This window comes from Nilaparvata lugens, chromosome 4 (genome assembly GCF_014356525.2).
Source record: "Nilaparvata lugens isolate BPH chromosome 4, ASM1435652v1, whole genome shotgun sequence".
Classification (NCBI taxonomy): Eukaryota; Metazoa; Arthropoda; class Insecta; order Hemiptera; family Delphacidae; genus Nilaparvata; species Nilaparvata lugens.
The window spans coordinates 6,456,610-6,479,345 of record NC_052507.1 but is presented as its reverse complement, the minus strand read 5'-3'; the positions used below and the strand labels follow the sequence as shown (position 1 = coordinate 6,479,345).

Below are 22,736 nucleotides of genomic sequence, written 5' to 3'. Positions count from 1 at the left end.
AAAGGTACTTACGATTTGAGCTCTATAAGGGCTCTTGTAGCTATAATAGCTCTCTAATCTCTATAATTTGCTCATGAAATGTTCAGAAACTGCTCAATTGATGATTCATCATCAGATTGTAATTAATTTTATGTAGTATACATTACATCTCGGCATGAATCACCATGGACGGTACGATAATTAGTGACAATTTGATTGGCCAAAACTCAAAGTTGTCTTACAAAATGCGATTTATCTAAAAATCAATAATTACTTCCACAAATTAGGGATTCACATCCAAATTGGTACCTGATAATACATTGATTTTTTGTAGCCTCAGTTACTGAATAGAGCATTCGCTATCCTTTTGAGCAATGGGTTTCCAATTATACTCCATTTCATGCTACAATTTTTTCGTTGAATACATTTCTATTCTAAATAAAAATCTCAGTACCCTTTTTTGAATTATTTTATCACAACATGTTTCAACATTAGTTGAGAAGTTGATATTGTGGTGATTATTCATATTGAATGAAACTGGTTTATCAGAGATTTACAATGGTGTAATAACCGAAACCGGTCTTTCTAATTATTATCAATAAATCAGTGGTTTTTTGACAATTTCTTAGTCTTTTTCATTCAATGTTTCAACATTCATGCCATTTTCAAGTGATTTTCAAAATACAGTATAATTTCACTTTTTTTGGAAAATCATTTGAAAATGGCATGAATGTTGAAACATATTGTGATAAAATAATTCAAAAAGGGGGACTGAGATTTTTATTTTTATTTCTATTTATATTACAAGTAGCCCTAAACAGAAAAGAGACAATTTCTATTCTATTCTGATTTTCGGAAGAATTTACAGCTTATGGAAAAAACATGGCGGATAAAACTTCTTTGTTTACACATCTGTACAGTCACTGTCAAAAGTAAAAATAATATTTCTGTCAAACTGACAACATTGCGAAGCTCTATCAAATGATAGAAAAGGATAGCAACACTATTTTCAATTAAATACTGCTATTATAACGTGAACTTTACTATTGTTGAGTAGGCGTATGTTGTTTGTGCTATTCAGTGTTGCTGGCTAGAGTGCAGCCAACTAAGCTTTTTCTCCTTGTTTTAAATATTTTTTTTTCTTCTTTTAGATAAGGCACTGTCCTAGTGGCTCAGTTTCCCGACATAGCCATTCATAAGCGTCTGTTTTCCCCTTCTGTTGCAATAGGGGGCCGATTTTATCTCTGCACATTCTGTGATAGTTGTCCAAGTAACAAATCTGCAACACATTTTAAAAACAAAAACAATGATTCACAGAATCGCTGTTGATATTGTGTTACTTCATAATAAATGAAAACAAATGATATAATATTGTCAATTCTACTTTTAGAAAAATCTTGAACCATTTGTTTGATGAATGATTTTCAGAATTGCTATTGATATTATGAAACTTCATAATTAACGAAAACACTTGAATAAATTTTATCAAAATTTGGGAATTAAATAGATTTGGGCCAAGCCTGTTGTTCCTTCCTAATCATATTTATATGATTTGTGATTCTGTCCACGAATAAATAAATAAATATTATAAGGGCTAAGCCACACGAAACGTTTATTCAGGTGTTCTCAGACGAGTCAGCAGGGCAGATGTCCGATGATAACTGATAATCAGCTGATTCCCGAACGTCAATTCAATCAGCCAATCGACTCTGCCCTGCCGACTCGTCTGAAAATGCCTGCAAAACGCTTCGTGTGGCTAGGCCCTATATTGTCAATAATTTTTATTTTGAGCAATGGACAATAATTTCTAACAGCAATATCATCAAATGTTACAAATATAAAATTTAGGAGAAAATCAAGTTACATACAGAGGGGTTCAAAGTGAATATATTGGTAAGGCACTGGTAGGCCGTTTCAGACCGCCATACGTAGCTTGAGCGACGTCTTTTGGAAGACGTTTCTCCTAAATTTAATCGATCTGTCAGACGTCGCGTCGCTGACGTTACATGATACGCGTTGCTAATGCTACGGTTTCTAACGCAGCCATATCTCTGTAACGTTGCTCCGTATCTCCGCGCTCTCAGCTAAATAATGACACCAACTATAATCCGTACAAAATTACTTTTGACTTGGAGGAATATGCAGTGCATAGAAATGGAGGGAGATCAGCCAATTACAGTGATTAATAGAGTCTCATAGGTAGAAGCGCAGTTGCCAATTTGTCAGTCGTCTGACCAGGGGCAAGGCGTGACTTTTTGGCTCAGTCATCTTTGGTAGAGAGTTAGTGGGGAGGATATTTTTAATATTCTTTCCGAAGAATGGACATTGATTTATGTCCAAAGCTCCGCCAATTTATGTAGATGCATAACAATATAATTATTATCTATAGTTATTATACAAATTGCTTTTTCATATCATATACAGTTCAATAATTATTTTCTTAGTCTATATCATGTAAATTCATCTATAATTTTGCTTTATTGTAAGCTATTGTATATAAGTGTATAAGACAGTATATATTGTAATCTACATAAATAAAGTACTCAATCAATCAATCAATCAATCTCCAGGAACTATTCAGTTGAAAATTCGAATGAACGCTGCACCCCCCTCCCCTACTCAAGATATAATGTTTCATTTTGTACGATTATTTATCGAGCAAGATGACATCTAGTATGAGCTTACTATTCAAAATCCCAGAGTTGAAAAGTCTAGAACTTGGCTAAATCTCAAGCTCGGAAACTGGCCCTCAATAATTAAAATTAATCAAAAAAATTGAAATGAAATTCTTTATTGATTCATACAAGTACATCATCAAGAATGATAGGGAGAGAAAAATAAGGCAACCTTGTGCTATCCCTCTCCCAAATTTAGATAAGGTTACACATAGTCCGAATTAGGTTGAGTTTTGTAGTTGTTCACTTCACAAAAGTATCAGTCCTTAATTATTTTCACAAAGTAGATTTTTAAATTTAGATGCTTCAAAACCTAACATAGATGAAATAATTATAATAATTATCAATACAGTATATTAACAAATTGCAAACAATTGTACGGTTTGCAACACTGGCGCGCAACAGTGGACTCGCAGAAAATAGCGATGTCTTTGACCGTTTACTCCACCATCGTTTACGGTGAGAGGAAGAGCGATGATGCAGAAGAGTGGTGGTAACGAATGCTAAATAGCATTACTGGAATCACATATTTTGAGAATCACATTGAACGGATGGAACAGATGATGCAGTAATCTACTTTATTCAAACTTGGCGCGCTCGCAAAAAAATCATTCTCTTTTGGTTTCTTCACCTTTTTTTGTATTTATTTTAAATTTAATAATATTCACAATACAAATTAATTTCTGTCCAGTCATCGGCGAATCCAGAGATGACCGGACGCCTCGCCTCTGCGTCTGACTGCTTTCAGACAGGAAACTTCACATGTGTAGCATGAGCACATGAACAGTAACTATAGTGAGGTCCACGTTATAATGACAGTGGATAAAGATAGAAGAATAGCGATGCCCATTCTCTGCATTAATTAATCATATTTCTACACTTTTAAAAACATAATTGGCACCGTTGTGGACCTAGAAAAGGATAGTACCGCCGGCTTTGTCGAATGATAGACAAGGATAGCAAAACCAAAGTTGATCAAATACTGTCATTATAACGTGGACCTGACTATAGAAGTTGGAGAACGCTGGCCGCTTCAAAACGGCAACATCGCGCCTCTGTATCCCTCCCTCTATATGATTTCTCTGCTGCGCATGTCCATCCCAAGTAAAAAGTAATTTTGTACAGAGTATAAATGTGATCAGATACAAAAATAATGAAAACATATGTTTTGGTGTGAACTGTATATTGCGTATTTATTGCGAACTTATTTTGCATATAAATTAGCTGAGATACGTGCAACATCGCCCGAAGACGCTACGGCGTCACAGTTTGATAGATAGATAGATAGATAGATATATATTACGTCTGGTTGGCCTCAACGGCGTCAGACAAGTCAAAGTGCTAGCAAAAGCGAGACACCATTAATTTTTAATTAAATTTATATCTAGTATATAATTACTATTTGTCTTTGACACTATTACAGTAATCAAAATAGTCCTTCAGACTATAAAAGCATTCCTCCTTTAGAAATAATTTCAAACTTCGTTTAAACTTTTTTATCGTTAATATTTCCCGCAACCGAATTGGTAGTACTTGGTAAATCTTTCTACCAATATAACTGGTTTTTTGCTGAAGGGCTTCTCATGTCACACTACCTTTAGATAAATAGTATATTTCGCACCTAGAGCAGAAAATGAGATTTTTCCGGCTCGAAATCGGTTTCAAGTCCGAGGCCGTAGGCCGAGGACTAGAAAAGATTGAGAGCCGGAAAAACATTTTTGCCCGTGGTGCGAACGCTATTTTTCGCCACACACAAAAATAAAACAATATAAATTTATGAGAATAATTGTTTACTAAGCACTTCCGAAAGCAGAAGTGGAAGGTGATAACTCTAGCAAATCTGAGGTAATCTAAATATCAGGAAATTGTCCAAGTATTTTTATTTTTTATTCTGATTTGTCTAAATAACCTAAAAGATTATGCTCAATTGTGTGGGAGGTTGAGTTTATACTTTTTTATTCTTTCAAATGACAATAAGATGATATTATTATAAATGTTTTAATTATTGAATAATGAACACAAATAATGAAAAGTTTTTGATCACCTTTCTTAGTTCCATGTTAGCGGCTGGAAAGGGTACTCTTTCCGGCCTAGGCCGGAAAGAAACCTGTTCTGACGTCAGACGAGAGTCGTCTGCAAACAATGTCTTTCAGATCCACGTAGGGACTGGAAAACAGATGCTTTCTGTGCAGTGTGGCGAAAACAATATAGAATAAGGGCATGATCACATTGGATGTGTATATGCGCAAGTGCAAGTCATGCATGACCAAGTGCACAGAGATGAGAAACAAAATCTGGGAGGAGCAATAGGAACACTCACACTGAACGCGTGCACTTACTGGTTACAGCTACATACAAGTCACAACGTGTTTCAATGACTCTTTCCAGAATTTATTTTCGGCTCATGCATGATCTGATTTGCACTTGCACATACACGCTTCCAATGTGCTCATACTCTATGATTCATAGCTGCAAGTTGTTTTGCTCTCTTTGGGCTGGCCAATAACGGTTGAACGTGCATGCACATACAATCAGCGAGAGGTTTCTAACATAGAATAAACAACCAATAACAATATTAACAAACCACTGGAAAATGACAATTTATAATCATAGAACAATAATTTAATAGAGCAGCGAAGAAAAAATAAACAACATAAATTGGAAATACAAAAACCTAACCTTAACAAATTTTGCTCGAAACGATTCCCTGTGATTAGGCCCTACAGCTGTAATGACAAAACAATGTAAGTCGACTGTGTGTGTGCATGCTTGTTCAACCGTTAGTAGCCAGCCTAAGGTTGTCAATATTAGTGTAAACATTTTTTTACCCATGAAAATATTTTCATGAAAGTTGCAGAAATAAATGAAATTACTAACCTCTTCTTTAGTGAGTAGTTGAGGTAGCAGCATTTTAGTTTGAATCGGTACGAATGTAATTGTTTCAAACGTGAGAAATCCTTTGTTGGCGAAATTGTATGGGGTTTTGGCTGGCACTATCCTGATTATATCTTCTAAGCGGATTCCGAATTTGCCATCCTCGTAGTAACCAGGCTCTGCAATACATTACAGTTAGTCCAGTCAATATAGACATAAAAAAGGGGGTGTGCTTGCAATTTATATTGCAGTTCTAGTTTGTTAATATATTATTTGGGTACATAAGAGAAGTCCAGAACCAATGTCTTCATGCCAAATTTCTTTGTGGTAGATACAGGGTGGCCCAAAAAACTCGTATTTTCGGCTCATTTTCCAGTTTTCAGCTATTTCTGCCAAATCTCGTTATCGGACAGAAAAATTTGCTCTCGCCTTTTTTTAGATTATAAAATTCTGAATAAAATGAGATCATTCGGAACTCTTTATCTCCAATGCGTACTGAGTTATGATTTTTCAAATATGAGTGAAATTTGAAGAAAAAATCAATTTTGATGAATTTTAGTTTTTGATCAACAATATCTTCCGATTGTTATCATTTAGATGTATGATTCAAAATCCCTCTGGGCGTATTTCTGTGCTCTACAATCTGAGATCAGGTTGAGTGCTCTATCTCATATAGATTTCTAGGTACACCTGACAACAATGCTCCTTCTATTGTGAAAACACCTAATTTTCAGCTTCAACTATCAACACCAACTACATTGTCCTCACATTGATATTTCGCACAATGACATAGGTTCTACCTGATCTCAGATTGTAGAGCACAGAAATACGCCAAGAGGGATTTTGAATCATACATCTAAATGATAACAATCGGAAGATATTGTTGATCAAAAACTAAAATTCATCAAAAATTGATTTTTTCTTCAAATTTCACTCATTTTTGAAAAATCATAACTCAGTACGCATTGGAGATAAAAAGTTCCGAATGATCTCATTTTATTCAGAGTTTTATAATCTAAAAAAAAGCAAGAGCAAATTTTTCTGTCCGATTACAAGATTTGGCATAAATAGCTGAAAACTGGAAAATGAGCCGAAAATACGAGGTTTTTGGGCCACCCTGTATCTAGCACAAGGAAATTTTGCATGAAGAAATTGGTTCTGGACTTCTCTTATGTACCCAAATAATATATTAAAAAATCAGAACCACAATATAAATTGCATGCACAAATGTATATAGTGACTGGACGAAAGTACGAAATCAGTAAAAACCAAACAAAGAACACCAGCTATTCTAATGTTTAATATAAATACTTGAGATAAATCAATGAAGTCATTTTAAACAGCTACTAACAATCCATCTATAGTGAGGCCCACGTTGTAATGACAGTGGAGAAACGCACATTATAAGCTGGACGAATTTTATGAGAGGAAAATGAGTGTTTCTTGTCTCATCTTCGTGTTTGAGAGTAGAGTATTATTTCCTTAGTCACTATGCATGTTTGATTTTACTCTTGTTGACGCTGTCTCTTGTCTTCATTGCCTGCAATTAATAATCCACGCGTCAGCTGATTAATCTATCTGTAATAATAAATATCGGGGCACCGAGCTTCGCTCGTTATTTATTTATTGACTTTTGATAGACCGAACACAATTATTTAAAATGATTGGGGAAGTACTAACAGGCACAGCCCAACATGCATTTTATATATATATATATATATATATATATATATATATATATATATATATGGTATTGGTAATAATTTCTTCAATTTTCTTGATTGGCAATTTTTATCATGGTGATAGATGGTGATTTCAAGCTGAAAGAGGACATTTTGACATAGGATTATTTTGGAAATTGAGAGACTCCAAGTCAAATGTTACGATGATCTCTCTCCCTTAATTTTCTCATTCTCTCCCACTGAGGAAATCTGGGAATCAAAGTGTGAGACGGAGAAAGAAGGGAATAAAATGAAGGAATCGTATCAATATTTATTGTAGTAAAGGGAATTCTACAAGAAATCAGGTACTTTCGAAAGCATACTTATTTGAAGCATAACTATTGGACCTCTCCCGATATTTTGTCATTTTCTACCACAGTTGGAATCAAAATATGAGACAGAGAAAATGAGTGAATAGAATAAATAAATTTGATCAATTTATTAAAAATATCGGGGCACCGAGCTTCGCTCGTTATTTATTTATTGACTTTTGATAGACCAAACACAATTATTTAAAATGATTGGGGAAGTACTAACAGGCACAGCCCAAAACTGTTTCTTTCCCGAATTTTGATTTATACACTATAAATAGTCCAGAAAGTAGGTTATGTTCCTTACACTTGAATTCAGGTTCAATTTTCTGTTCAAACATTTGAAAACAAAAAATGTATAATTTAGATTATATACAAACCAAATTGAATAACACTCACTAATCAACTGAAATTGGCAAATAGTGATCAACTTTGAAAATTATGATATTCTCTAGTTGAGGAGGATTATCATGTCATGTCAACAAATCAGATTATGTTGATCAAATCGATTAAATTGTCTAGCTAGATAAAATTTCTCGCTGATTGATTATGATTACACAGCTGGAAATAATTCTGTCTCTCTCCCACACAGGCACACGCATCTTCTGTTATCGAGAGACGACGAAATTATCATCTGTTTTCCAAGGATGAATTATCCTTTAATGTCGTTCAGCGAGTTTTCCAAAGAATGAGACCTAGTGCAATCGAATCTTTATATCATAAACCTACTATGTTCCAAATTTAGTGAAAATCGTTAGAGCCGTTTTCGAGATCCGTAAAACATAAATAACAAGATATAAAAATAGCCAGATATAAAAATAACCAGATATAAAAATAACGAGATATATAAATACAGAAATTGCTCGCTTAATATAATAGGATAAAGGAAAAATTTGGCTTATACGGGATAAGAAATTCACAAATGACGCATCATCACGTCTGAACTACAGGACTGATTAACTTGAAATTTTGCATATAGATTCTTAATTTACCGTGGATGGATTTAGGCCTATTATAGATCCTTCAATAGTTCAGTAAATCAAGTTTTCAGTCTCTCAAGATTTTAATTACACCTTTGCGGGGCACGGGTTACCTGTTAGTCATGAATTATTCTACAGTCTGATTTTTATGGACTATGGAGGAAATTCCTTTTCCTATTATATCATTCTTAGAATGCAAAATGTCAAAAACCTGTCAAGAACACGGCTATAGATTTTAATGAAATTTGACAGGAACATACCTGCCAAATTTCATTAAAATCTATAGCCGTGTTCCATTGTAAATGCGGAACAAACATATCAACGGAAGAAAATGAAATTTTATTCTGCATTAAAAAAACAACAACAAAATTGATACAGTAGACATTTCAGAATTATACTGACAGTGAATGTACGCTGCCGTGAATAGACGCTGCCAATTTGAATTTCTTTAAATGTTATAATACAGTGGTATAATGGAAAAAGTTGGAAATTGCATTTGTTATAATGCTAATTAATGACGCTGCCAATTTGAATTTCTTTAAATGTTTTAATAGAGTGGTATAATGGAAATAAATTGGAAATTGCATTTGTTATAATGCTAATTAATGAATGATTACTATTAAACGAAAATAAAAGTCTAATTAAAACGAATTTCCATCTAGCTGTCAACCTTGTTGTCAATATTTGCAGTAGCAGAAGTCTTCGGGGTGAATTACACCATTTAATTAGGATTTTCGTTGAATAATAAAAAAGAGAAACAATAGCGTAAGTAGATATCCCATGGTATAGGGCGTTTATGTCGCAACTTTTACTGTTATCTCAAGCCGATTACTGTCGATTTTACTGTTTTGACCGGGTAAGAGTGTATGAACGGCACAATATGAGAGACTACCAGCGTCATAAAGCTTCACAGGAAAGAACTACGTGGACTATCGATTTGAGATAACAGTAAAAGTTGCGACATAAACGCACTATACCATGGGATATCTACTTACGCTATTGTTTCTATACGTTGTTGTTTTATAGATAATAATTACAGTGGTATGAGTTGCACAATACCATTGAAAGTAAATTCGTATCGCTTTTGTTGGTGGGGAGTCCCTTGCGGGAAGGTCCCACCGCCTGAATATATAATTTAAGCCGTCAATGGGCCTTACGACTGTCATACTTCAGCCGGGACCGACAGTTTAACGTCAATACCATTGGACATTGGGTAATACGGCGAGGCAAAACATCCAAAAGGATCTTTCTGCCGATAAAAGCCATATGAAAAAATGAAATAATACCATTAGACAGGAACATGCCCTCCTGCAGGCCTGGGTCGTCCGGATAGACCCGCCAGGATATGCCCATGGGGCCCTCATGCACACACAGGTAGCTGCCCACTCCGTGACTGGTGCCATGCTGATAGTCTAGGCCCACCTCCCATAGTGCTTGGCGGGCACGTGGGTCCAGCAACATTCCCTGTATACAGATAAATTATTTATTTATTTATTTATTTATTTATAAGGTTAGCAAAAAAATACAAGAATCGGAAAAAAAACAGATATATTTATCATACAAATATCAGATTTCTAGGTACACCTGACAACAATGCTCCTTCTATTGTGAAAAACACCTAATTTTCAGGTTCAACCATCAACACCAACTACATTGTCCTCACATTGATATTTCGCACAATGACATAGGTTCATGAAATTATGTTCTATGAAAATCACTCGTTAGATGCACTCCATTCCAGTATTTCCTAGAAATCTATATGAGATAGAGCGCTCTACCTGATCTCAGATTGTAGAGCACAAAAATACACCCAGAGGGATTTTGAATCATACATCTAAATGAAGATATTGTTGATCAAAAACTAAAAATTTATCAAAATTGATTTTTTCTTCAAATTTCACTCATTTTTGAAAAATCATAACTCAGTACGCATTGGAGATAGAGAGTTCCGAATGATCTCATTTTATTCAGAATTTTATAATCTGAAAAAAGCAAGAGAAAATTTTTCTGTCCGATTACAAGATTTGGCAGAAATAGCTGAAAACTGGAAAATGAGCCGAAAATACGAGGTTTTTGGGCCACTCTGTATCTAGCACAAGGAAATTTTGCATGAAGAAATTGGTTCTGGACTTGTACCCAAATAATATATTAAAAAATCAGAAACACAATATAAATTGCATGCACTAGTGACTGGACATGCATATAATATAGTGACTGGACTAAGTACGAAATCAGTAAAAACCAAACAAAGAACACCAGATATTTTTATGTTTAATATAAATACTTGAGATAAATTAATGAAGTCATTTTAAACAGCTACTAACAATCCATCTATAGTGAGGCCCACGTTGTAATGACAGTGGAGAAACGCACATATTATAAGCTGGACGAATTTTATGAGAGCAAAATGAGTGTTTTTTTACTCATCTTCGTGTTTGAGAGTAGAGTATTATTTTCCTTAGTCATTATACATGTTTGATTGTACTCTTGTTGACGCTGTCTCTTGTCTTCATTGCATGCAATTAATAATCCACGCGTCAGCTGGTTAATCTATCTGTAATAATAAATATCGGGGGGCCGAGCTTCGCTCGTTACTTCAAATCAAGTTTCATTCAATGATATCACTTACATGACAAATTCCATTATACAAATGATATTACAGATTATTGAATACAATACTGTTCGCTTAAGAAAAATCTTGTCTGCAAACATGAGTGAAATACATTCAGAACTCAACTAAAAATGCTTATCTATAAACTCAAATTAAAATACTTATCTTAATTATTTATTTATTGACTTTTGATAGACCAAACACAATTATTTAAAATGATTGGGGAAGTACTAACAGGCACAGCCCAAAACTGTTTCTTTCCCGAATTTTGATTTATACACTATAAATAGTCCAGAAAGTAGGTTATGTTCCTTACACTTGAATTCAGGTTCAATTTTTCTGTTCAAACATTTGAAAACAAAAAATGTATAATTTAGATTATATACAAACCAAATTGAATAACACTCACTAATCAACTGAAATTGGCAAATAGTGATCAACTTTGAAAATTATGATATTCTCTAGTTGAGGAGGATTATCATGTCATGTCAACAAATCAGATTATGTTGATCAAATCGATTAAATTGTCTAGCTAGATAAAATTTCTCGCTGATTGATTATGATTACACAGCTGGAAATAATTCTGTCTCTCTCCCACACAGGCACACGCATCTTCTGTTATCGAGAGACGACGAAATTATCATCTGTTTTCCAAGGATGAATTATCCTTTTAATGTCATTCAGCGAGTTTTCCAAAGAATGAGACCTAGTGCAATCGAATCTTTATATCATAAACCTACTATGTTCCAAATTTAGTGAAAATCGTTAGAGCCGTTTTCGAGATCCGTAAAACATAAATAACAAGATATAAAAATAGCCAGATATAAAAATAACCAGATATAAAAATAACGAGATATATAAATACAGAAATTGCTCGCTTAATATAATAGGATAAAGGAAAGATTTGGCTTATACGGGATAAGAAATTCACAAATGACGCATCATCACGTCTGAACTACTGGACTGATTAACTTGAAATTTTGCATATAGATTCTTAATTTACCGTGGATGGATTTAGGCCTATTATAGATCCTTCAATAGTTCAGTAAATCAAGTTTTCAGTCTCTCAAGATTTTAATTACACCTTTGCGGGGCACGGGTTACCTGTTAGTCATGAATTATTCTACAGTCTGATTTTTATGGACTATGGAGGAAATTCCTTTTCCTATTATATCATTCTTAGAATGCAAAATGTCAAAAACCTGTCAAGAACACGGCTATAGATTTTAATGAAATTTGACAGGAACATACCTGCCAAATTTCATTAAAATCTATAGCCGTGTTCCATTGTAAATGCGGAACAAACATATCAACGAAAGAAAATGAAATTTTATTCTGCATTAAAAAAACAACAACAAAATTGATACAGTAGACATTTCAGAATTATACTGACAGCGAATGTATATAGACGCTGCCAATTTGAATTTCTTTAAATGTTATAATACAGTGGTATAATGGAAAAAATTGGAAATTGCATTTGTTATAATGCTAATTAATGACGCTGCCAATTTGAATTTCTTTAAATGTTTTAATAGAGTGGTATAATGGAAATAAATTGGAAATGCATTTGTTATAATGCTAATTAATGAATGATTACTATTAAACGAAAATAAAAGTCTAATTAAAACGAATTTCCATCTAGCTGTCAACCCTGTTGTCAATATTTGCAGTAGCAGAAGTCTTCGGGGTGAATTACAGCATTTAATTAGGATTTTCGTTGAATAATAAAAAAGAGAAACAATAGCGTAAGTAGATATCCCATGGTATAGGGCGTTTATGTCGCAACTTTTACTGTTATCTCAAGCCGATTACTGTCGATTTTTACTGTTTTGACCGGGTAAGAGTGTATGAACGGCACAATATGAGAGACTACCAGCGTCAAAAAGCTTCACAGGAAAGAACTACGTGGACTATCGATTTGAGATAACAGTAAAAGTTGCGACATAAACGCACTATACCATGGGATATCTACTTACGCTATTGTTTCTATACGTTGTTGTTTTATAGATAATAATTACAGTGGTATGAGTTGCACAATACCATTGAAAGTAAATTCGTATCGCTTTTGTTGGTGGGGAGTCCCTTGCGGGAAGGTCCCACCGCCTGAATATATAATTTAAGCCGTCAATGGGCCTTACGACTGTCATACTTCAGCCGGGACCGACAGTTTAACGTCAATACCATTGGACATTGGGTAATACGGCGAGGCAAAACATCCAAAAGGATCTTTCTGCCGATAAAAGCCATATGAAAAAATGAAATAATACCATTAGACAGGAACATGCCCTCCTGCAGGCCTGGGTCGTCCGGATAGACCCGCCAGGATATGCCCATGGGGCCCTCATGCACACACAGGTAGCTGCCCACTCCGTGACTGGTGCCATGCTGATAGTCTAGGCCCACCTCCCATAGTGCTTGGCGGGCACGTGGGTCCAGCAACATTCCCTGTATACAGATAAATTATTTATTTATTTATTTATTTATTTATAAGGTTAGCAAAAAAATACAAGAATCGGAAAAAAAACAGATATATTTATCATACAAATATCAGTTTTGCACATTCAAATAATGGTTTCTGTGCAATAAAATGGTTTGATGACATACGGAGTGAGGGGAATCCCAACTTCCTTTTTTCGATTTGCAAACGGAATGTACAACAATGTTTTTTTCAAAACACATTGTAAGGCCCGGTTGCACAACAGCCGGTTTAATTTTAACCGTGATTAATTTCACGAGAACCAATCAGAGAAGGCGTTTTTAAAAAGACGGCTTCTCTGATTGGTTCTCGTGGGATTAATCATGGTTGAAATTTAACCGGCTGTTGTGCAACCGGCACTAAGAGTCAGAAACGTGTTATTTCATTTTCCGAATGGAAGTATTGCCACCTGGTCATATGGGACATATAATAATTATATGTCCATACATATAATATAAACTCAGTCAATGCCAAACATGAAAGCCATTTCAAGTACATATTTTTTTCCGTCGCACAAGCGGCACGTTTGTTATTGGAAACAAAAAGAAGCTACATTAATTTTGACAACAAATGAAATAAACAATCTTTCTGTCGATGACAAAGATCGTTCAAAGACAAAAACACTGTTCATTGAACTTCTTTAATTTTAAAACTCTAAAATGAACAGTGTTTTTGTCTTTGAACAATCTTTGTCATCAACAGTAAGATTGTTTATTTTATTTGTTGTCAATATTAACGTAGCTTCTTTTTGTTTCTAATAACAAACGTGCCGCTTGTGCGACAGATAAAACTATGTACTTGAAATGGCTTTCATGTTTGGCATTGACTGAGTTTATATTAATACCCAAAATTTAGCTTTTGGGGCTGAGCTCGTTCGTTAGGACTGACAGTAAAGTCCCACTGTTCTGGTGAAAAGGATAGATTTTGCTCTTGTTTTATAATACAGTTTTCCTGTCGCAGTTCGGGCAGTTTAAAGAGAATTGTATTATTGAATAAGACGGGATCTGGACCCATTTAACCAGATCAGTTATTTTGATTTTTAACTAAAAATTAACGTCGCGGTTCAACCAGTGAATGCCAAAGGGGGAAGCCATCTTCAAAAAGTAGGTGTTATCCTTTTTGAGTTTTTCTTTGCTAATTAATCATAATCACAAAGATTGTATCTTTAGCAGCAGCGAGTAGCTTTCCCCATTAATTTCATATCAATTTTGTTTTTATAATAAAATTAATCTTGTTCTGATTAAATGTGACATATGTTAAAGACTCATTAAAGTTCTAGTTATTCTGTTCTCTTTTGTCATCATAGTTCTTTCCCTCCTCACATAATTGGTGAAGGCACATCCAGCTTACAGTATGTATTCAAAGTTTTATTTCATGCAGTTTTGAAGAGTACATCATAAATTTGTCGCCCCCCACTTTAGATACACTCAAGCCCCGCACACACACACATTGATTTTTGTTCGTACGATATTTTGCGGTCCCTATGAATTCTATTACATCAAACGGAACTTGACAAACATAATCTGTTGGAAATCATCTGTTTAATCTAATAGAATTTATAAGGACGGTGTAAAATCTGACAAAGCATCTATTGGAACGGTTCCACTTGTTATTCGTTCCGCTACTACGTAGACATCATGTCGTCATCATGTCTGTCTGTCTGCGCGCTGTGTCTTTTGTGCGTCTGCGCTGACCAGTGACGTCACAGTCGCGGTTCTTTGCCACTGCTCTAGTCAGCTGGTTTTCTATACTTCTATTCATATTTTTTCGTCGGATTGTTTGCCGTTGCAATTTTAATATTTGTGCTATTCGATTTTTTAGAATTTAATCTTGTCTTTAGGCATCTTACCTTTTAGATATTTGTTACCTTTTCACCTTTCGGTTGCGAGCGCTTTGCCTACGTTTCTAACACATCCGGCAGCTTGCCTGTTTCATTGTAGCTTGCAGCGTCTCCGTGTCTTTTCAATGGTGGATAGTCGAGTGTGCTTCCTGCGCTCGGTCTAAACCTTTCATCTGAATTCATCGGACTTACAAAACGTTTTTAAAGTGTGAATTATTCTTCAAATTAATTCGTTTGTTCTATTCTTCAGTGTGATTCAATTATTCATCGAGTTCTTCACTCAGTTACTCTGTTAAAATTGGATAAACTTTGTCAAAAATTACAACCTCGTGTAAGCTTCAGTTGCCATTTTTCTACAATTGGCTTCACCTCGTGAACCTCAAACTTTCAAGTGCATCATCTCTACTGTTTGGAAATCAATCCAAAAATTCCACAATTTGAAGATCGGATTATTCGTTTGGAATTCTACTCGCTCCAGCCTACTTTTCCATTGGGGGATTCGCCTGCTGTAGTGGACGTTTCCATGCTTGTCATCGCATGGCCAGATCACTTCATCGCTTGCTGATGTCCTGTTCCTGTTGGTATTGCGGAGTCGTTGCCTGTCTGCCTGGCCGCATCTCCTCTTCAAAATTTTATTCAGGTTATGTAAATCGTTCTTTTCAATTTTCATTTACGTATGCATCATTATTGTTTTATTAATGTCTATCTTGACATTCAATTCACTAAGGCCACTGACGCCTATTTATTCTTTGTATTTAACAGCTACCCTTGGCTTCACAAGTGATTTTCTGAGGCCACTGACGCCTATATAATTGTATTCAATTGTAGCAATTATTCATTGTATTTAACAGCTACCCTTGGCTTCACAAGTGATTTTCTGAGGCCACTGACGCCTATATAATTGTATTCAATTGTAGCAATTATTCTTTGGATTTGACAGCTACCCTTGGCTTTACAAGTGATTTTCTGAGGCCACTGACGCCTACTAATTGTTTTGTTAATGTCTATCTTGACATTCAATTCACTGAGGCCACTGACGCCTACTTATTATTTGATTAATGTCTATCTTGACATTCAATTCACTAAGGCTACCGACGCCTATTAATTCATTGTATTTAACAGCTACCCTTGGCTTCACAAGTGATTTTTCTGAGGCCACTGACGCCTATATAATTGTATTCAATAGTAGCAATTATTCTTTGGATTTGACAGCTACCCTTGGCTTTACAAGTGATTCATTGAAGGCCACTGTCGCCTATTACTCGTTCTAATTGATGTCTGTCTTGACATTCAATTCATTGAAGGCCCATGTCGCCTATATTTACCTGGATAATCTTCATTATATTTATTAGCTACCCTTAGCTTTTAAGTGTTATTCTAATGCCACTGTCGCCTATTACTCGTTCTAATTGATGTCTGTCTTGACATTCAATTCATTGAAGGCACATGTCGCCTATATTTACCTGGATAATCTTCATTATATTTATTAGCTACCCTTAGCTTTTAAGTGTTATTCTAAGGCCACTGTCGCCTATTACTCGTTCTAATTGATGTCTGTCTTGACATTCAATTCATTGAAGGCCCATGTCGCCTATATTTACCTGGATAATCTTCATTATATTTATTAGCTACCCTTAGCTTTTAAGTGTTATTCTAATGCCACTGTCGCCTATTACTCGTTCTAATTGATGTCTGTCTTGACATTCATTCATTGAAGGCACATGTCGCCTATATTTACCTGGATAATCTTCATTATTTATTAGCTACCCTTAGCTTTTAAGTGTTATTCTAAGGCCACTGTCGCCTATTACTCGTTCTAATTGATGTCTGTCTTGACATTCAATTCATTGAAGGCCCATGTCGCCTATATTTACCTGGATAATCTTCATTATATTTATTAGCTACCCTTAGCTTTTAAGTGTTATTCTAAGGCCAGTGACGCCTATTAATTATTTGGTCGAAGTCTATCTTGACATTCAAATCACTGAAGGCCTATGCCGCATATATTTTTATACGTTACTTGCTGAGCATTTTTTACAGCTTATTGTCATTTTTAATCATTATTATTGTACCTTAGTAATAACTTTCATTATTGCACTCAATTTATATTCATTTCAGGTATCATTATTACTACCTTTGCATTTATTGTCATACTTCAATGGTCATTAATGTCATTGACCTAATTTCTTTTAAATTTTGTAGTTCTCTACATTATTTCACATGTTGTAATTTTCCCAAGATTTGACTCATTGTTTTTGTATGTGGCCATCTGCCTATTATTATTTAAAGATTCAAAGACTTAACCTACTTACAATTGCTTTTGTATGTGGCCATCTGCCTATTATTATTTTATTGATCCCAAAATATTTGACACAATTGTTTTTGTATGTGGCCATCTGCCTATTATTATCTTATTATTATTAAATCTTATCTTGTTGATTCATTTAGTCTTTTATTGGCGTACTTACCACAATTCAAGCTATCAGTATTTTTATGTACAGAATTCAAAGATTTATTTGTAGGTATTTATACCAACTATCATCCACAGTCCACTGCCCTGCCCTTGGATTCTGTCAGACGGCAAAATACCGTACAAACTAAAATCGATGTGTGTGTAGCTAGACTGAGGGCCGGTTTCCGAGCTGGGATTTAGCCAAGTTCTAGACTTCAAACAGCTGGAGTCAGAAAATTAGCTATCCGAAACGGGGCGTAGTCGCAGTTTTTATGATAATCTTTATTTTCTCATTTCTATAATATTGGAAGCGTTTTTCCTTGACGAAATTAAACATTCATAAATAATTAAAAATAGCAGAAACTTACACTATTTTCTCTTTATTTTATTTTGTGTTCAATTTTCTAGTTTTTCGAAATTTAATTTAAACGTGGAATGCGACTGCGCCCCGTTTCAGAAAGCCAATTTTCTGACTCCAGCTGTTTAAAGTCTAGAACTTAGCTAAATCCCGAGCCTGGAAACCGGCCCTTAGAGTAACTATTTCTAGTATTTGATACCCTTTCAAGCATTGCAGGCATAATTGAGGAGTCTGATGAAATAAGGGCCCATGTGCTAAAACCATGTTTTGAGAAAAACGCTGTCAAAGATTTCAAAGTGATTTATAGGAAACTATTATCTTGTGTATCAGCTAGTAATCTAGTTGAATGAAACTTCAAAGTTTAATTTGTCCAGTAATTGTGCTACAATAACTGAGAATCACTTCCTACATTGTTTAATATTGGATAAAGAACATTACAGAGGCCCTTCTTCCATCAAAGTGATTTTTCTAGGAAAAGCTCCAAGTGAAGTAGATAAACTAAGATTTTTCATTCTTATGTATTAAAATGGAATAGACGTATTAAATATTTCAATAGAGAAAAAGTGTTTTTAAATAAGAAAGCAAACATTTCAACTACTCAATTAACCTACTATTCATTATCGGAACTAGCATCACTTTCTTCACCATTTGAGGTATTATGAACCTCTGATGTGAAAGTTTCATGAAAAATAGTTATTTGTATATCTAGAGTGAAAAGTACGACTAGAGAAAAAGTATTTTTCGCTCGTGATTTACACAACATTTTTCCTCCATCTACTTATTTTTATAGAAACTGCAAATAAAATCATTTTAATAAATTACGTATTGGTGACAATGTTTCCTAACAACATAACCTAAAATCTAATAACTAAAAACCGGTCGGCTGATTGGCACTGCCGATTTCGCTATCTATCAGCTAAAGTTGTAACAATTATATCAGCTGAGCGGCTACCAAAAATGGCTGACTCCAGATACCGCGTTTCAGATTTGAATTGCAGATCAAAAATATTTGTTGGCTGGTATTTTGAATAGAATAAAATATTTTTAAAATTGTATAAATTTTTATTGTCTACTAATATTAAGAATATAACATCATAGGCCTACAAACATTATATTTCATGAGTTGATCAAATTTCTTGTTTTGGTATTGAATTCAGTTGACTCAATGACATACACCTCTATTATGCTTTCTTATCTGAGCTTAGACCTTCTAACCTATTGCAATGTGAGTTTTTGAAATAGAGATGCTTCCCATGTTATTTAAATGGAGTCACTTTTCCTCCCTAGGGAGTTTTTCTGTTTTTTACTACCGAGGGCGAAAAAGTGACACTTAAGTATTATGTCTCATTGATTGATTGATTGAGTACTTTATTTATGTAGATTACAATATATACTGTCTCATACACTTATATACAATAGCTTACAATACAGCAAAATTATAGATGAATTTACATGATATAGACTAAGAAGATAATTATTGAACTGTATATGATATGAAAAAGCAATTTTTAATATAATAACTATAGATAATAATTATATTGTTATGCATCTACATAAATTGGCGGAGCTTTGGACATATCAATGTCCATTCTTCGGAAAGAATATTAAAAATATCCTTCCCACTAACTCTCTACCAAAACGTAAATTTCATTATTTAAACTAAGGATTTATTTATTAATGGAAATATTGTGAAAGTTTTGATCAATATGAATATTTAAGAGAAAAAAAAACAGAAAATTGATAAAGTAAAATAATTATAAAGGTAGATAAGATCAAATAATTGATTAATAAAATGAAGTAGGCTGAAAGTAGATCAGGGTAATCAACTTTCAGTAATATAATTGAAATAACATGAGTTTATATAAAATATATATATATATATATATATATATATATATATATATATATATATATATATACAATTCGTTCTATAACAGGTTTAAAGGGGTTTGTATTTGTGGAATGGGTGAGGGATGGTTGTCATGTGATCGTTCTAGGGCCGGACAGTTTCAGTCATTTGTTCCAAAAGATGTTTTTTTTAAGTCAGGATGAAGCTCGCTCGGCTCTCGATGGACCTGATAGAAACAGGAATTGCATTCCATGCACGACAGGCACTGACTAAGAAGGATTTTGTGAAAATAGTAGTTCGATGATTGGGTATCCTTAAAGTACTTTCTCCGGTTCTAGTATGTGAAGCATCCATCCTCCTACCTTCAGAGAAAAAATTTGAAATCATCTTTAAAATAGTTCAGATTACCGTATTTAACCTTTCTCCGGTTCTAGTATGTGAAGCATCCATCCTCCTACCTTCAGAGAAAAAATTTGAAATCATCTTTAAAATAGTTCGGATTACCGTATTTCAAGATATCTCTAACAAGCTTGACTATTCGAAAAAGCCTTTGATTGGGAAGCTTTAATGTTGAACTAGCAATGTGGGCTGGGGTGATATGATCATGGCGTTGGAGAGAGTAGACGAAATGTAGACAATAATTTTGGCAACGCTGTAGTTTATCATTCAGAGTGACTTGCATATCGTTAAGAACAGAATTACAATACATTAAATGTGGGAAGATGAGAGATTGAACCAATAATAATTTAATGTTTCTAGGGAGAATATCGTGCATTTTCTTCAATGCATGCATGGCTGAGAATACCTTTTTACAAGTTTTGTTCACTTGTTCTGACCAGTCAAGAGTATTATTCATAATAATGCCTAAATTTTTAACTGAGCTACAGTAAGGAATGTCATTACCATCTACACTAATTTTATGAATTTATTCAAGGTCAATATTGTTTATAAGACGAGAATATCCAATTATAATGGGCTGTGTTTTGATGGGATTAAGCTTAAGGCCATTTTTCTTTGTCCATTCCACTATCGAATTGATATCCTGATTCATTATTCCAACTGTTTTGTTAATTTTTGTTATGGGACAGCTTAAATAGATTTGAAGGTCGTCTGCATAAGTATGGAAACTGGAGAATTTGATAATGGAAGAAAGGTCATTAGCATACAAAGTGAAGAGGAGAGGGCCTAAAATTGAACCTTGTGGTACTCCATGCATAACGTTTTTCCAAGTAGACTTTTTGTCACCGACAGATACACATTGTTTCCTACCTAATAGATAGGATTTAAACCAAACTAACGAGTTGTGACTGAAACCAAGAATAGCGAACTTATTCAGAAGGACTGTATGATCAACAGTATCAAATGCTTTAGAAAAATCAAATAGGGTGAGGATGGTGCATTTTCTTTGGTCCATAGCAAACCTTATATCATCAGTGACACGAAGCAGAGCTGTTTCAGTTGAATGGAATTTTCTAAAGCCTGATTGAAAGTTATGAAGCTTACTATTGTTGTCTAGAAATTTTACAACTTGAGCATGAATGAGTCTTTCTAGCACTTTGGACAATGCAGGTAAAATACTGATTGGTCTAAAATCCTCAACTTTATTGGGTGATGGAACTTTATTTAGAGGGCGAACCAGAGCAAACTTCCAGTTTTCAGGGAAAATGCCTTCTTCAATTGACTTGTTGAAAATGTATGTAATGGTTGGCAAAACAGCAAATAACATTTTCTTGATAAATTTAATAGGAATTTTGTCAACACCCGTAGCATTACTATGAATACGTTGAATTGCTCTGAAAGTGTCTTCTTCTGAGATTGGATGGAAATGAAATTGATCAGTAATTGGTAAATCTAAGTTTGTAACCTGCTCTTCAAGATCATCGATATGATTAGCAATGACAACAGCTTCGTCGCGTTGGTTAGAGTGTGAAACGAAATGGTCATTTATATTGTTCAATGGTAAGTCAATTTGTGGATTCGATTTCTGTTTGCCACGCCCGAATTCTTTTATTCCCTGCCAAAGTGATTTAGAGTATTGTCTGTTGTTTGTCATAAACGAATTCAAGTACCTAATCTTTGAGTTCCGTAATTCCTGTTTAACTCTATTTCTAAGGCTCCTATACACTATCAAACTGTCCAAGTCAAATGTCTTTTTAAATTTTCTATGTGCTTTGTCTCTACGTCCCATTATCTTAAGTATGTCTTCAGTCATCCACGGTACTCGTCGTTTTCTATTAATCCTCCTTGTCACATAAGGTGCATGTTTGTCATACAAAGTCAAAGTCCAATTCTCGAAAGTCTTGACCATGTCATCAACTGAGGGTAATGCTTCAATTTGATGCCATGGAGTCTGAGCCACATCAGTCAGGAAGGCGGCTTCATCAAAGTTTTTGAAGTCTCTATAAGTGATAATTTTCTGTTCTGGCTTGGGTATCTTATGGGAAAGTACACAGTAGATCAAATCATGTCTAGAAATAGCTGGGACTGAGGTTTGGCCTGCTTGAACAACCTCATTGGGATCACTAACAATGAGAAGGTCAATGAGTGTGTCTGATTCATTAGTATGATGAGTTGGATCGAGAGGTAAAATAGTCATGTTTAGGCATTGGA

The 22,736-nt window shown here is 34.5% G+C and overlaps 1 protein-coding gene across 3 annotated transcripts in view; it reads right to left on the bottom strand.

The window, feature by feature from the left end:
• Nucleotides 1-866: 866 nt before the first annotated feature.
• The window catches only part of LOC111046217 (xaa-Pro aminopeptidase ApepP), a 50,514-nt gene continuing 28,644 nt past the window's right edge, over nucleotides 867-22,736 (bottom strand). For all 3 annotated transcript variants that reach the window (XM_039425610.1, XM_039425609.1, XM_039425612.1), the window contains exons 9-11: nucleotides 13,419-13,596; nucleotides 5,532-5,707; nucleotides 867-1,258 (exon numbers count right to left, since the gene is read on the bottom strand). In XM_039425610.1, the coding sequence (XP_039281544.1) occupies nucleotides 1,127-1,258; nucleotides 5,532-5,707; nucleotides 13,419-13,596 (486 nt within the window). In that variant the 3' untranslated portion in view covers nucleotides 867-1,126. The remainder of the gene's footprint in view (nucleotides 1,259-5,531; nucleotides 5,708-13,418; nucleotides 13,597-22,736) is intronic.